The sequence below is a fragment of the Talpa occidentalis genome, unplaced genomic scaffold, assembly GCF_014898055.3.
Source record: "Talpa occidentalis isolate TD23 unplaced genomic scaffold, MPIMG_talOcc4v2.1 talOcc4.1747, whole genome shotgun sequence".
NCBI lineage: Eukaryota > Metazoa > Chordata > Mammalia > Eulipotyphla > Talpidae > Talpa > Talpa occidentalis.
Window position 1 is genome coordinate 1 of NW_023601796.1, and position 16,924 is coordinate 16,924.

The 16,924-nt window shown below is 42.2% G+C and overlaps 1 protein-coding gene and 1 non-coding gene across 2 annotated transcripts; both read left to right on the top strand.

Moving 5' to 3' along the window:
* Positions 1–724: 724 nt before the first annotated feature.
* Positions 725–7,510, top strand: LOC119250650 (granzyme A-like; the record flags this gene model as incomplete). The annotated part of the gene is made up of 5 exons (XM_037518315.2): positions 725–860; positions 1,202–1,343; positions 3,575–3,713; positions 4,498–4,776; positions 7,292–7,510. Coding segments are annotated over 5 exons (858 nt in total), but the record flags the coding sequence as incomplete, so codon positions are not given.
* Positions 7,511–13,721: 6,211 nt separating this feature from the next.
* On the top strand, positions 13,722–13,833 carry LOC119250652 (U6 spliceosomal RNA). The gene has a single exon (XR_005126360.1). It is a non-coding gene; the product is annotated as a U6 spliceosomal RNA (small nuclear RNA).
* Positions 13,834–16,924: the final 3,091 nt, after the last annotated feature.

Consider the following 16,924-nt stretch of genomic DNA (forward strand, 5'->3'; position numbering starts at 1 on the left):
GTTATGCTAATCTCTTCTACCCCCACCTCCTTGTGTGAGCCAGGTTTCTGATCCTGTGGCACCTCCTTTTTTTATTTTTTCTTAAAGATTTATTTATTTATTTATTTATTTATTTATTTATTTATACAAGCACTGAGCACAGTCAGAAGTGCGGGAGGGTGAGAGAATTCACCAGAGCCAGAGCAGGGAACAAAAAAGGCAGACTGACGAAGTACACTGCTGAGGGGAGCAGCGGGCACAGCAGGAGAGGTCTGCACATCATGTGGGCTCCTCATCAGCAGCCGGGGATCCAACCAGCGCTGCAGAGGCTGCGGGCAGCTTCGAAGCCCAGCGCTCAACCACTGCACCACCAGGGGAGGACCTGGTGCCTCCTTTTTTTAGTTTGTTTTTTTTTTTTCTATTCCTGTCCTCCATCATCATCATCACCAGGATCTCCTGTAGCAGTTGTTGCTGGTATAGAGCAAGGCACAGCTCTCTGTCCTTTGCAAATCTTGGGGTCTGAGGTCAGTTGTTGTGATGTTGTAGGGTAAGGAAAAATGCCAGGCTTTTCTGCCCTCCCGCCATCAGGATAGATGATGGGTCCTTGCGGTCCTGAGTGCATGCCTGATGGCGGGCACCTGGAATAGGGTATGGGCAGAAGTAGATGGGATTCACCTGGGCTAAGACTGTGCTTTTAAGGGCGGCGTCACGGGGACGCTAGTAGAAGTTGAAAGAGAAGCCAAGAACGAATGGAAGCAGAGAGAGAAGCAAGAGAAGCAGAAGCCAAGAGAAGGCCGGAGAGCCCAGAGTGAAGACCTGCTGGGGGCTGGGAGGCCTGCCAGCCTCCTGGACCCCCAGCGCCCCTGCCTGCCGTGTACCTGGTAATCCCAATAAAAAGCCTGCAAAACCACTGAGGACTCTGACTCCTCCTTTACCCGGTCTGCTGGATCATAGAAAACCTGCACTGTGTCCATTCCTGTCCCTACAGATATATTTCCAGCCTGTTAATATACCGCTTCTGTGAGCAGAACGGGGTGCCTTCTCACACAGCCAAGCAAGAGTAGGATTTGTACTCAGATATCTTGGCGGGGAGGATAGGAGAGAAGTTTTCTCATCAATCTTTCCCTTCAACCTGGAAAAGTAGGTCTGGCCTTAGAAACATGGCTTTAATGGAGCTCTTTGGGGCAGGCACTGATAGAATTTGCCATTTTCTTTTTAACAGATTTCTGTGAAAAAATCATTGGAGGACGTGATGTGAAACCTCATTCAAGACCCTACATGGTTCTACTTAAAAGAAATAAAAGGATTTGTGCTGGGGCCTTGATCGAAAAAGAATGGGTATTGACTGCAGCTCACTGTAACAAGTAAGTGCTTGAGTTTTAAAAAGAATTTGAGACATTCTGAATTAGGTGAATACTAATAAAAAGTGTAAATCCTTGTAAAGTGTCAGGAGGCTTATGTGTATCTTCACAACACTGAAATCTTTGGGAGCTTGCTTCATTCACCCCAGCAGGGTTGGCCCCAATGAATAGACTGATGAGGACCCACAATGAGCCCCCACCAGTTCCTCCTCTAGGTCTCCTTTAGAACCACCTGGTCTAGGTGCTGCAAGGCTTTGCCTCTTGTCCTGACTCTTAATTGAGTAGAATTAGCAGGGAAGTGTAAAATTTTCTATGTCCCCTCAGGCAATTGAGCACAACAGTCACATAGAGAAAACTTGATTCAAATGCTTTGCTGTTTCCCTGAGTAAACACCTCTCACATCTTTAGCCTTCTCTTAACCCCTGTCAACCACTACCTTCAAATTCCTTCCAAGTATGGTCTTTTCCCATTACCTAAATCAAGTTTCCTGGACTGTTCAATAGGGTAGTCACTATTGTTGCATTGCCAACACCACATTGACAAAAGGGAGTCAAGGAGCAAGCTGCACAGTGCAGGATGCTGTAGAAAGCAAGATCCTGACTTTTTATTGATAGGCTAATCATAAAGCATCAATTATGCTGGGTGGGAGAACAAAGAGAAGGAGGGGGTAAAAACTGAGAACGTGCTTATCTCATCCAGGGTTTCAGGGGGCTGTGAGTCTGCTGACCATGTATTGATAATCCATATTGTATTGGAAATCATACTCCAGGTTCCCATCCATGGCTCCAGTCTTATTAACAAGGCGTTCCATTTATCAGTCTCCAGGATATAAGGCCAAACATCAGTCAGTAGCCTCTATGGCATTCCCAGTTGTACCTCATTATGCATATCCTTGGTCCCAGGGTGAACAAGCTTTCTGCTCTTGATTGTTTTGAAAGGCATCTTATAGAGTCTGGTATACTACATTCCTTTGGGTCAGATAAATAAATGACCAAGCCGTTCTCGCCTTTTATTGGAGGGCATAATACTGGGTACTAAAATCATGGCTGAGCAGGCTGTTTAAATCTAGCAGGCCCACAATTATGTAAACTTACATGTTTCTATGTAAATTTACATTAATTAAAGTTAAATAAAATTGCAAGTTTACTTCCTCAGTCACATTAGTCACATTTCAAATCCTCAGTAGGCATATGTGGCTAGTGGATACCATACAGGACAGTGTAGTTTTTTTGGGACATTTCATCATGAAAGTGTGCTGTGCTGAAAACACTGTTCTACTGTCTTAAGTGAAACTAATATCAGCTGGTATATGGAAAAGTATCCATGTGAATGATAACAGCCTTCATTAGTTCATCAGAGAGTATGTTGATTTTGTTAAGCAAAATGAACCTTTCAGCATGGAGTTAAAAAAAAGAAGGCATCCTGGGCCCCTTCTTCAGGCCACCACTCCCCCAACATACATACATTCTATGTCATGCAAATTGGGTGCCACCCCTCCACTCAGTAATCTATTTCTCAAAGTTTTCCTATCTATCTAAGATAAACATGTTATTCTCTCACACAGTTCCCTTCTTTGCTTTATTTTTTCTTAAGTTTTTTTTATTTATGCTTACAAGAGCTGTGGTACAGGTCAGAGATGCAAGGGGTGAGAGGATTCACCAGAGACAGAGTGGGGAACAGAACAGGCAGACTGACTGAAATACACTGCTGAGGGGAGCAGCAGGTGAGACAGGAGAGGTCTGCTGCACCACATGGGTTTCTCCCTGGCCAGCCAGGGATTGAACTTGTGCTGCAGAGCCTGCAGATTGCTTCATAGTGTGGTGCTTAACCCCTTGCACCACCAGGAAGGCCCCCTTCTTTGCTTTACTCTAAAACTATCATGTACGTTTTGCTTCTATCTCTAGTCTATTGAGAACTTTTCCTGTACTCTGCGACTTGATTCTCTTATCAGTGCTAAAACTCCATCAGAGATCTCAAGACTTGGCTTAGCTGTCTTGGAGAGTTCTCTTAACATTTGTTTTTCAGTGAACCTGGTTTAGCTTGTAAAAGTAAGCAGGTGATGATGATGACAACAACTATGATATGGTGAAAATATATAAGCATCTTACTTTTTATTCTCTAATATACTTCATAGCTGGTATATTTACATATGGGACAACGGAGATCAATATATAACATGTTCAGCTCCTGATTAAAAGAGTAAACACAATTAATAGTGTTGTGACTGTTTTCAGGATGAAGTACGTCATTCTTGGGGTTCACTCAATAAAAAATACAAAAAAAGAAAATCAACAGATAATACAAATTAAAAAAATGTTTCCCTATTCACGTTATGATGGAAAAACACTTGAGAATGATATTCAACTTGTACAAGTATGTACCTTTGACTGTCTTCTTTTTTTTTGTTTTTTGTTTTGTTTTTTAAAGATGTATTTAGTTATACATACAAGAACTGGGGTACAGGCCAGATGCGCGGGGTGAGAGGATTCACCAGAGACAGAGTGGAGAACAGAACAGGCAGACTGAAACACACTGCTGAGGGGAGCAGTGGGCGAGCAAGAGAGGTCTGCTGCACATTGTTTGTTGCTCCCTGGCTAGCTGGGGATCGAACTTGTGCTTCAGAGGCTGCGGATTGCTTCATAGTGTGGTGCTTAACCCCTTGCACCACCAGGGAGGCCCTGACTGTCTTCTTTAAAGTCATAGAACCCCCCACAATCTGACATGGGAACCTTTCCTCGGTTGTGATATTGTTATGACAGGAGTTTGTCAGGTAACCAGACAGCACTCAGAGAGGGAGAGGGAAGTTATTTACTTCGGAGGGCTTTACACCGGCAGGCCCAGAGATCTCTCTCCAAAGTCTGAGCTCCCAGCAATTAGGTAACAGAGTATTTATTGCCTAAAGCAAGGGGTACAGTCAGCTGGGATGCATGAATCAGGCGTGTGGCCTTGAGAGTGTTTATCAGTTGTTCCCTGAAACTTTCAGTCTACAGCCTATGTCCCAACTTCAGCTCATCAACAGGTCAGCCTGACATTTTCCACTTCAGTATCATACAGACCACAACTACAAAGGGAAACCCTGAGGGTTGGACTAGCATTTAAGCAAATATGTGAATATTTTAATTCATTCTGTTAACTCTTTCTTCTAATCATCCAACAGTTGAGGAAAAGGGCAACAATAAATGAAAACGTTACTACCCTTCCATTACCCAGTTTAACTAAAAATGGGAATGATGTGAAACCAAACACCCAGTGCCAAGTTGCAGGCTGGGGGAAGATTAGTAACGAAGGGTCTTCATCAGACACTCTGAAAGAAGTCAGTGTCACCATCATTGACAGAAAAATCTGCAGTAATAAAGATCACTATAATAATGATCCTGTGATTGGACGGAATATGATTTGTGCTGGAAACAGGAAGGGTGGAAAGGACTCATGTGAGGTAAGTACAATAAGATCTCATGTTTCAGCTGCTGGAGTAAGTCATGCAGACAGAGAAAAAGTACGATCCTGCTTTACCTTGTTGTGGCGTGTCTTCTGTAGAGTTCTAGTGCTTCCATAGAGTTCTAGTGGAAAATGTTTGATAAAACCCAAGTCAAATAAATTCATATTCTCAACTCAGGTGAGTTCATGAAAAATAACAAGTTTACCTCTAGTGCTAGGTCTTCTATGTTTTATATCAAAAACCACTTAGAAGTGACTTTTTCTTCTTTTCTCATATTAATGTATGGAGATCAAAACTTGCAAATATGTAGCACTCAGAAGAGTTGAAGTCAGGGTTCCATTAGACCCTTTGGTACCCTTTTCTTATCACAGCACCTCCCAATAATCCCTCTGCCATGTGACTGGGCAATTGCTTTTCATTCCTAGGTACTGGGCTAGACCCCATCACTTTGTAGAGCCAAACTCAATGCCAGGAGACAACTTCCAAGCATGGCCCATGCCAGAAAACGTGCACGCCCTCACACCCCAGTCCCCCGAGAAGGGAGGGCAGGACCCTACTTAAGATGAGAGTAGAAGAAACACTCCCATCTCTAAGCTCAGTACTGACTTTGCTCCATTGTCAAAAACTCCTTAGAGTGTCCTCTGAAAAGGATTTGCAGTGTGCACAGCATTGGGGTCACCAGAGATTGGGAGATTCAGAGGCCTCTGACTTCGCCGGGAGCTTATCGATAAGCTTCAGCAGAATTTTAATGACTTTTTTCTTAGGAAGGACAGACAAATCCCAGGAAAAGATGGCATTTGTCTTCCGTACCCTTCCATTTTCTCTCCTTTGCCCTCCCTCATCTGTTTTTGCCCTTCTAACACCACTCTGAGTGAGGGATTCAAAGGATGGGGATCCCTGAGTGAGGCCCTTGGTTTATCACGGAGAAAAATTTTTATTGAATTTCCCATTCAGCAAACACAGCAAGTTTTAATAAAGAAAAAGACATAAACAAAAACAGTCAAAGGCTGCATTTTTAAAGGATAGGTCCATTAGGGAAAAGAGAAGGGGGTGGAAGAAAGGCCCTGCATAGACACAGGAGGGCAGTCATAGGACAAGACCTGCGTTTTGCCAGGTCTGGGGTAGTTTTATATAGTGTTCCTTGAGGTTTCGGGAAGTGGTAGAAAAGGGGGGTAGAGTCATTCCTTTGTGGAATTTCACCTATCATGTCTAAGTCCTGGTTGGGTTCATCTGTAAGGACTGGTGTTTCTTTGTATAATGAACAAGACTGCATATCCACACCTCTGGTCTGTGCCTTCAGATTTCCATAGCCAGTTTAGAGACTCTTTAATCATCTGAACCCCCACCTCTAGTTTTGTTCCTTGTGAAGCTTCCATCACACATTTTCTACTCTGAGCTCCCATCGTGAGCACCCAAGGACCCCGACACTCGGGCCTTTGCAGCCCACACGCAGCATCCCGAGGCCTCCACAGCATGCCAAGATGTCTGTCCGCTCCCCACCAGCCTCCCTTGCCATCCAAACCTAGCTGTCCTGCCCATTCTCTCAATGCCCAAGACACCTCTGAATTGGCTCTTGATGAAATTAGATCTAAGGACTGATTCTGAGAGTGTCAGGCACTGCATTAGACAGGGGAAAGAAATACACCTGTTCAAGTGGACCCAGGGTTCTCACATGGCTCTTGATTTCACACACGTGTAAGACTAACTTTTGCCTGCAAAGGGAGCTTCCCACAGCCCTCACATCACCAGGAAGGGGGAAGATGGGTAGATTTACACTGCACAGCTCTGCACACAGGCCTCGGAGGCCCTCCATCCAGCTCCACCCGCCTTCCCCAAAGCTGGGGCACTGAGGGACAAAGCCAGACTTGAGTTCTCACATACAGTTAGAGATGCGATTCTAGAGTTCCCTGACAGAATATGCGGTCACACAAGAGGTGGCACGTTCTGGGAGAAAAAAGCCAACTTATGAATAACTGAAGCCTCTAGGTGTGGAGTCAGCTCTGATGTGTAATCACTGATTTCTGAGCCTTTCCATCCAGCATCAGCTGCTCAAAGAAACTTAGGGAGTAGGTTCTAGGTATTGGAGATGGTGAAGGCAAAGTTTACGCTGGTGCTGGGGGTTTTGGAAGATAACTACCTGCTGGGGATGCTTGAAAATATGGTTTTTACTCTTTGCCTTTTGCCCCATCTACATTTGGCCATTTTACCCCTTGAGTTACTAAGCATTTTAAGAAATGACAAACAGGTGGGTCATCTTTCTAAAATGGAGGATCAATATCAAAATCAGTGGCTAGTGTAAACAATAAATATTTTATTTCTCTTTTCACTAGTTTATAAATGAATCAAGTTTATTCCCAAACATTTCTGTTTTTTTAAGCTGTAATTTTCAATTGGTCAAGGTGTCTATTAAGTTTCAACTAAGTTTTAACTTCACATTTAATGAAATTTCTGCCATCCTGCTAATGGTCATGTTCCATGCTAATTCCCCATCACCCCTCTTGTGTTTCCCCAGGGAGACTCTGGCAGTCCTTTGATATGCAAGGGTGAGCTCAGAGGCATCACTTCCCATGGCGCCAAAGGGAAATGTGGAGATCCTCGCTTCCCTGGCATCTATACTCTTCTCTCACAGAAGCACATCGACTGGATAAACACGACTATGGAAAGATCAGTTTAGATCATTCTGTTTCATTTCATTTACTGTCACTTTTTGATCTTATATATAAAGTCACTTCCTATGACCGTGCCTGTCTCTTTGCACTCACTGTAGTAGGCAGGTACCACCTGCAATATGGGGCAGGATAATACAGTCACCTGGAGGATAACGCAAGGGAGCAATTAAGGGACCGATGTCATGGATGTCGTTCCGGAGTTATGTGACTTACAAAGTTACTTATCCACAAATTCCAGAAGGAGTGACACTAAGGTCAGGTCTGTCTAGTAACAAACACAGTTAGAACTCATCATTTCTGTGGAAACACAGCCAGTCTGGAGCATGCGGGTTAAAGAAAATGAGGTGACACTTCCAAGGCCATTGTTCCACATCAACACCTGCTATTCATACTTACATGCAAGACCCTGAGTCTATGTGAGAAATAGGAACAGGAAATGCCTTGAGCATTTTCTAAAGGCAAGTAAGTGAATAGTAGGTATTAAAATTTAAGGGGCTATAAAAGATGCACATGGCCAGACAAGAAAATGATGCACCAAAAAGTCAGCCTCTTATCTCAGTTGTTCCTATTTAAGCCCTGGATTATCTGGATGATTCCTTGGTTCTCCTTGTTGCTGAGCCTGGGCAGGTCCAACACGGTTACAGTGGCTGCCATCCCATACTAAGAAGTGGGTATTGAATAGTGGCTGAAAGCTTGTTTTGAAAAAAGTCCTGTGAAGAAGTGGGGTGATTCTGATAGAGTTCAGATGATGGGATTCAGTGCATAGGATTCTTGGATCCTTTTCAGAAAGATTTCAGCAGATGTCCCCATTCATCAGCACATGGCAAGTTTATTGAGGTATGGTGAACAAGGAAGGAGAGACGTCTGCACAGACACTCCGGGGCAGTTGTGAAGAACAAGAGCTGCATTTTACCAGGGCAAGGGAAAAACATTATTTTATAATGTTCTTTGATAGAATTATTGTGGAAATTATGGCCTGGGGTCAGGTTGGGTTGGTCTTCTAAGATTGATAATCATCTCTGCCCCACCTCTGGCTGATAATCTTTTCTGATCCCACCTTTGATTCCTGGAAACTTCCATAGCCAGGTTTAGTCTGAGATTTATTAATCATCCTTACCCTCACCTCTGGTGTCTGGGGAAGTGGCAGATTGTGTCCCCTACAACACAGACCAAGGGGTACCCTGGGACAGGCAAACTTGCAGGCTCTAAAAGGTCCTGCCATCTGTGTGCACAAATACAATGGAGACTCTTAGCTTAAAAATATTTTAATATGGTTAGTGTGCACAGAAAGAAAAGAAGAAACAGTATTCCAAGTAAAACACCCAAAATTACCCATCCCCTCATAGGCAAATGACCAGCCATTTAGGGGTGGTCCAAAGTGAGATACTGAGGACTGAAAGGTCGAGCAAGTCTTAGGCAAGTCTTGGTAGGGAATCATAGGAAAGGGACAGAAGGGGCCAGGCAAGTCTGGGAGGAGAGAAGCAAAAAAGCAAAGTACAAATCAAGATAAAGGCTGCCACTGCCAGCCTCCCCATGTGTCTGTCACCCACGTGTCTCTTCCAAGTGTCTCTTCCATGTCTCTCCCCCTGTGTCTCCTCCCAGTTCCCCAAGTCCGTGGTGCAAGTCCAAAGTGAATGTGTTTTTACTGTATTGAAAGCATATTAGAGCCAAAGTTGAAAGAGAGGAAAGGATCTCAAATATGCAGAGGCCAATAGAAATATGGGGCGAGAGCTTGGGAGAAAAGTTAAGAAATCTCTGCTACAGATAGTACATGACTATAGCAGGGAAAACACAGCTCTAGCAAGAAAGAGTGGAGTGGGAAGGAGGAGGAGGAAGAGCAAAGAGGAGGTGGGGAGTGTCAAAGACAGCCTCTGGGAAATACAATGAGAGCAGAGCAAACAAAATCACCTAAGGAAGAACAGGCTCTCAAGTCAGGAAAAGCACTTCATCTCATTAGATACTCAACAACCCCATGAAAAAGACAAGGTCAGTGCGGTGACTCTCACTGAGCAAGGAGGAAGCTGGAGCTCAGAGGGACAGAGGCTAGCAGCAGTTCCAAATATAGGCTGTGCCATCCGCGGCAGCAGAACACACTCGGGTCTTATCTGGACTCAAAGCCAAGTGCAGCACTCTGCCTCTGTGGCCTGGAGGAAGAAGGAGAAACAGTTCATGATGCCCGTTATGAGGGCCATGGTTGAGGAGGAGCAAACTAAAGTGTGATCAGAAATCACATCCCAGGATTAGGGATTTTGGGGAAACCTGCCACCTTCAGAGCTGGTGCCCCTACTGTGCCTCTGCTGAGGTAACAGCAGTCAGGGCTGACTGGGAAAGATCCTGAATGGCTGAGGTTTTGTTTCAATGTCTCCTTTCTTTTTTTTTTTTCTCTTTTTTTTTTTTTTTTTTTTTATAAATTATTGTTATATTCCCATACATGGCCCCCATTACCATCCCTCCCCCCCATTCACCCCAATCCCCCCCTCCCCCACCCCCCTAACAGTGTTCCTTTATTTTATTTTGGTTCATAGTTTTGATTTTGATTTCACTTCTATAGTTATTCATTTTCCTGGTCCCTTATTTAAGTTTTCTAGATTCCTGCTATGAGTGAGACCATCCGGTATTTTTCTTTTTCTTTTTGGCTAATTTCGCTGAGCATGATCCCTTCCAGCGCCATCCATGTTGCTGCAAATTGCATGTGTTTATCTTTTTTGAATGCTGAGTAATATTCCATGGTATATATGTACCACATCTTCTTGATCCAGTCATCTATTTTTGGGCATTTGGGTTGTTTCCAAAGCTTAGCTATTGTAAACAGTGCTGCTATAAACATAGGGGTGCAGGTGTTCTTTGGAATTGATGTTTCTGTGTCCTTTGGGTAAATACCTAGGAGTGGAATTGCTGGATCATATGGAAGCTCTATGTTTAGTAGGTCCAGAAATCTCCACACAGCTCTCCACAGTGGTTGGACCAGTTTGCACTCCCACCAACAGTGCAGAAGAGTTCCTTTTTCTCCACACCCTCGCCAGCATTTGTTGTTGCTAGTTTTTTAATATGTGCCATTCTCACTGGTGTAAGATGGTATCTCATGGTAGTTTTGATTTGCATTTCCCTGATGGCAAGTGATGTTGAACATTTTTTCATATGCCTGTTGGCCATTTGCATTTCCTCTTCAGAGAAGTTTCTTTTTAGCTCTTCTGCCCATTTTTTGACTGGATTATTTTCTTTGTTGTTGCTGAGTCTCATCAGCTCTTTGCAGATTTTTGTGATCAGTCCTTTATCATTAGTGTTGGGTGCAAAAATGTTTCTCAGTTGGTGGGGTTTCTCTTTGTTTTTGTTATTGTCTCTTTTGCTGTGCAGAAGCTCTTTAATTTGATGTAGTCCCAGCTGTTTATCTTTGCCTTCACTATCACTGCTTTGGGTGATGTGTCTGTAAAGATGTCTTTGATGTGCAGATCACGTAGTGTTTCGCCTATATTTCCTTCTATATATTTTATGGTTTCAGGTCTTATGTCTAGTTCTTTAATCCATTTTGAGTTGATTTTTGTGTATGGTGTGAGGTAGTGGTCAAGCTTCATTCTTTTGCATGTAGCGACCCAGTTTTCCCAGCACCATTTATTGAACAAACTTTCTTTGCTCCAATGCATAGTCTTTGCTCCTTTGTCAAAGATTAGTTGACCATAAATCTGTGGATTTATTTCTGGATTTCTATTCGATTCCATTGGTCTGTATGTCTGTTCTTGTTCCAATACCATGCAGTTTTGATGATTATGGCTTTGTAGTATAGTTTGAAGTCTGGGAGTGTAATGCCTCCATTCCCTTCTTTTTTTTTCAGGAGAGCTTTGGCTATTCGGGGTTTTTGTGATTCCATATGAATTTCATCAATAATTTTTCTATTTCTTTGAAGAATGACATTGAAATTTTGATTGGAATAGCATTGAATCTGTATATTGCTTTTGGAAGGATGGCCATTTTAATAATGTTTATTCTTCCAATCCACGAGCAGGGGATGTCTCTCCATTTCTTTGTGTCTTCTTCTATTTCTTTTAACAGTGTTTTATAGTTTTCTTTGTATAGGTCCTTTATCTCTTTGTTAGATTTATTCCCAAATATTTGATTTTTTTTTGTTCAATAACAAAAGGGATGGTTTTTTTGATTTCTTCTTCTTCAGATTTATTGTTTGTGTATAGGAAGGCTACTGACTTTTGCATGTTGATTTTGTATCCTGCCACTTTACTGAACTGATTGATGAGTTGAATTAGCTTTTCTGTGGAGTTTTTGGGGTTCTCTATGTATAATATCAATTCGTCTGCAAATAGTGATAGTTTGACTTCTTCTTTTCCTATTTGGATTCCTTGGATGTCTTTTCTTTGTCTTATTGCCCTGGCTAGGACTTCCAGTATTATATTGAAAAGCAGTGGTGAGAGTGGACATCCTTGTCTTGTTCCAGATCTTAATGGAATTGCTTTCAGCTTTTCACCATTGAGAATGATGCTGGCTGTTGGCTTGTCATAGATGGCCTTTATGATGTTGAGGTATGTTCCTTGTATCCCAAGAATTTCAAGGGATTTTATCATGAATGGGTGTTGCACTTTGTCGAAAGCTTTCTCAGCATCTATTGATATTATCATATGGTTTTTATATTTCTTTTTGTTGATGTGTTGGATAACGTTGATTGATTTTCGGATGTTAAACCATCCTTGTGCCCCTGGAATGAATCCTACTTGGTTGTGGTGAATTATCTTATGGATACTCAATGTCTCCTTTCTAGACTATTTCTCTTGGCTGCCAACCAATTACCACAAACTCTGTGAGTTGGAACAATGAAATGTCTTCTCTCTCTGTTCAGGAGACCAGAAGCCCCAAATCAAGGAGCGCCAGCTACAGCTCCCTCTGGAGATTCGTTCCTTGTCTCATCTAGGCAGCCACTGGCAGTCTTGACTTGCGGCCACATTACCCCTGTCTCGGCCTCTGTGGTCACATCACCTCTTTTTCTGCGTGTCTGTTCTCTTCTGTATGTCTCTTATAAGAGTTTGTGACCACCTGGATAATCCCGGATAATCTCATTTCAAGTTCCTTAATTAATCAGCAAAGTCCCTTTTTCCAAATAAGGTCACATTCACAGGATCCAGGGGATTGACATGGATCACTTTAGGGAAACTTTCCTAGCCCATGACATGCCATGTAGCCCATACTATTATTATTCTATCTTCCCTAATTTACCCAGGAATTGCCATTTTTCTGTTCCTACCACTCACCCCATTCTTCATATTAGCCCCCAAAAGTCATCCCCTTTGGACCTAGGTTTCAAGAAACAAATCAAATAAATAGATGTATCTTAGCAGGACACACCCACAAAGCATACATGAATTCTTACTTTTGGAATTCTAGAAGCAACACTCCTTTCTTTTATACAACTAATCACTTCCAAAGAACATTCTGTGAACAGTTGTTCTATATGAGTTGAATGGGTGTGAAAAATAAAGTGTTTAATGTTCACATTAATTTGGGAGGTCCAGGTTAAGAAAATTAAGCAGGATTCCTTATGTCAGAGTTATTTCTAGACTGCTATGTGCATTATAAATATTTGGGATAAGAAGCTATAATAGGCAGCATTTCTGAAACCAATTTGACCAGAGTCCTTCTGACCTAAGTATCTCAAGCAATTTCAAGTTTTTGGTGGGACAAAGGTGACAATTGTAAATTATCTCTCTGCTGCAGTCAGAAAACTGGAATTTTCCCCAGAGAATCATCACTGTAAAACTTAGCAAAGATGTGACTATGATCTAGAATAATTTTTCAAACTGTTGCCACTACCCAGTATCAAATACAAGAGCTACCTGTATTTTATTGTAGCAACACCATACACAGACACATATGTGTGTTGATGACCATAACAAAGCTTCACAAAATAGTACCAACGTTCTCATTTATTCCATTTTATTTCATTTTTTTAAGGCTGATCTTGATTCATTACATCCAGGACCAAATAGGTCAAACCCAGTTTTTTAAAGATTTATTTATTTATCCAAGAACTGGGGTACAGTCAGAGTTGCAGGAGAGTGAGAGAATTCACCAGAGATAGAATGGGGAGCAGAACAGGCAGACTGACCGAAGACACTGCTGAGGGGAGCAGCAGATGAAGCAGGAGAGGTCTGCTGTGCCATGTGGGTTTCTCCCTGGCTGGCCAGGAATTGAACCTGCACTGCAGAGACTGTGGACAGCTTCACAGTGCAGTGCTCAACATGCTGCCCCACCAGGGAGGCCCTGGAGTCATAATTTTATGAAGAACAGGGTTTTAAGACTTGATTTAATTGGAATGTTACAGAGAAGATTAGCATGGCCCCTGCGCAAGGATGACACGCAAACTCGTGAAGCGTTCCATATTTTTTAGCCAAGCTTTGGAAACAACCCAAATGCCCAAAAATAGATGACTGGATCAAGAAGATGTGGTACATATACACCATGGACTATTACTCAGCATTCAAAAAAGATAAACACATGCAATTTGCAGCAACATGGATGGCGCTGGAAGGGATCATGCTCAGCGAAATAAGCCAGAAAGAAAAAGAAAAATACCAGATGGTCTCACTCTCACAGGAATCTAGAAAACTTAAATAAGGGACCAGAAAAAGAATAACTGTAAGAAAGTAAAAATCAAGATCAACAAAAACTATGAACCAGAGACACTCTATGGGGGTGGGCGGAGGGGAAAGGAGGGATTGGGGTCAAAATAAGGGGGTTGCAATTGTATGGGGAATAAAAATAAAATTTATAAAAAAAAGACTTGATTTAAACTATTTCTCTAATCTTAGAAGGTCCTCTAATTGAATATATTAGGATTAAAAATATGCAAATGATCAATTCTCATTGCTCCTATGCTCATGCCTGAACCACAAAGTGGCTTTTCAAGAGCTGCCTGTATTTTATTTACCAAATCACACAGTGTAACAGCTAATGGATATAAAAGCCAAACAGAGGCCCAGCCAGCTTGACAGCAGAAGCTGTACTGTGTTGGTTTTTTTTTTTTTTTTTTTTTTTTTTTTTTTTAATTTTTTTTTTTTTTTTTTTTTATAGAGACATGCTTTATTTATTTGTTTGCTGGTTTGTTTTGTTTTGTTTTGTTTTATACATGCACTGGGTACAGTCAGAAGCGCGGGAGGGTGAGAGAATTCACCAGAGCCAGAGCGGGGAGCAGAGCAGGCAGAAGGACTGAAGTACACTGCTGAGGGGAGCAGCGGGCGGCAGGAGAGGTCTGCACGCCATGTGGGACCCTCCTCTGGTGGCCGGGGAGCAGCCGGGGATCGAACCGGCGCCGCAGAGGCCGCGGGCAGCTTCGCAACCCAGCGCTCAACCTCTGCGCCACCGGGGAGGCCCTGTTGGTTTTTTTTTAGTTTTGGTTTTCTGTCTGTCTCCTCTCACATAAGAATAGGCTCCATGAGGACAGGAATATTGTCTGTCTTACTCACCTGTCTATACACCCAGTACTCCAAAAAAGTGCCTGCCACATCATCCATGCACTATCAATTTTAAATGATGAAGAATCTTAGTCCAATTCAGAAGCACTCCATCCATACACCTAAGGTATGGTGGGTATAGGTCTTTTTCTTCAGAAGATATATATGCTTCAGATAACCAGAAGGAGAAACTCTTCCATTCCAGCATTTCCTGCCAATCACAGGTCATTTTATTATCTATGTCATTTATTTCACTCACTTATCAATACTGACCAAAAATCCACCCGATCTGGCCAAAGCAGGACAGGCCCACATAGTCACGTCACTCTGAGGAGTGCCTTGACCAGTTGCAATCTCCCTTGTCTTTGGTAGCCAAATTAGGGAACAAATCTGTAATAATGACCAAAAAAAAAAAAATACCAGAATCATGTCCATTTCTGATTCATTATAAATGCGTTTTAAACTTAGTCTAAGTCTGTCTCCACCCATCCTCTAGAGCACAGCCGGGGTTAAGATGAAAGAATAATTACATTAATTCTAGCAACAAAGACTAAATGTATAAATAGGCTGAAGTGCAATTAAGGTATAAACTTAAATGGACTAATGTCATTGGCCATGGGTAGCCAGACTGCTCTCAAGTTTCACAGTCAAAGCAGTGCCAAAAGAAAGGAAATGTGAAAAAAAGAAAACAAATTAAATTCACTTTTCATTTGTACACAAAGAGGTCTTACCAAAAAGTGGCTCAGCTTTTAAGAACTGAAACTCCTGTGGATTCAGGAGATAGACTGAGACATGTTTGGGTCCTGTGCTCTCTCATTAATTATCTTCACAAGATTCTGATCAAAATAAAGGTGAACTTCAGAAGAGACATTTACCTGTGAGTTGGTGGTTGGGGTCTGGATGCTTTTTCCAGTATTTATGTCCAAGATGTGTAAACGTCCATCCTTCAATCCTCCTCCAATAGCAGAACTGCAGACTGCCAGGGGCACCAATCCATGGCCTTGAAAGTTGCAAATCGTCACATAGGCAGGTCAACTTAGAGAAGGTGAAGTTGCGACTGAGCTGCTCTGTGGTAACTGAAATCCCAGATGTCTGCACCCAGCATAGCTCTCTCTCCTGGGTCTCCAACCAAAGACAGAAGCAACTGCCTCTTCAGAAATTACTTCTTGGAGACTAAATCACTTCTGAAGGAGAAGGCACCTCAACAGGGCTCTTCCTCAAATTATGGTAACAATTCCAAATGTTTTCAACACAGAAAATCCATATAACCAATATAGATGAAAAACTACATTCAACACATTCTAAACAAATGGTGTCGAGAAACTGAATTTCCACATGCGAAAGAATGAACAATACCACTATCTAACACAAACACAAAAATGAATCTAAATGGATTAAAGGCTAGATGACGAACTGAACCATAAAAGCCCCAAAACTGGAGAAGCTTAAGAGGGAAAAATGCCTGACTGGCAACAGCTGCTATCGCCCCAGCAAATTTAGCTTCAGTCGCTTCTGACTACACTAAAATTATTAGTAATCACGTTCTTAAATACCTGACTTCTAAATTACCTTTTCCCAAGCTGTCTGGACAAAACTAGAAGCTCCATCATGAGCAGAAGTATACAGAAGTCAAACTCTAAAGGCCATTCCTGCTTTATTCAGTTGGTTAGTGGTGGGGATTGTGAAGAGACTCACACTAGTGATAGTTTTGCAATTCTCAGGTATTAACTGCCATAAGGCTTGGAGAGAGGTCCCAAAATCTCTCTTAGTTCAATACATTGTATTTCTGTCAACAAGGTCTAAGACAAGTTTGTTTGACTTGGGTTTTCATATTAGTTGATTTTGCTTTACTTTGCTATTTAGTATTTTCTTTGCAGGCAGCATGTTTTACATATATTTTTCCTAGATTTTTTTCAAGTCATTAGTAATGGGAATTGATCTAAAATCATTCTCAATGTTTTATAGACATAAAAACTACATTACCAGAGTTATTGGGCCAGCACTCTACAGTAGCAGCAAGAACTA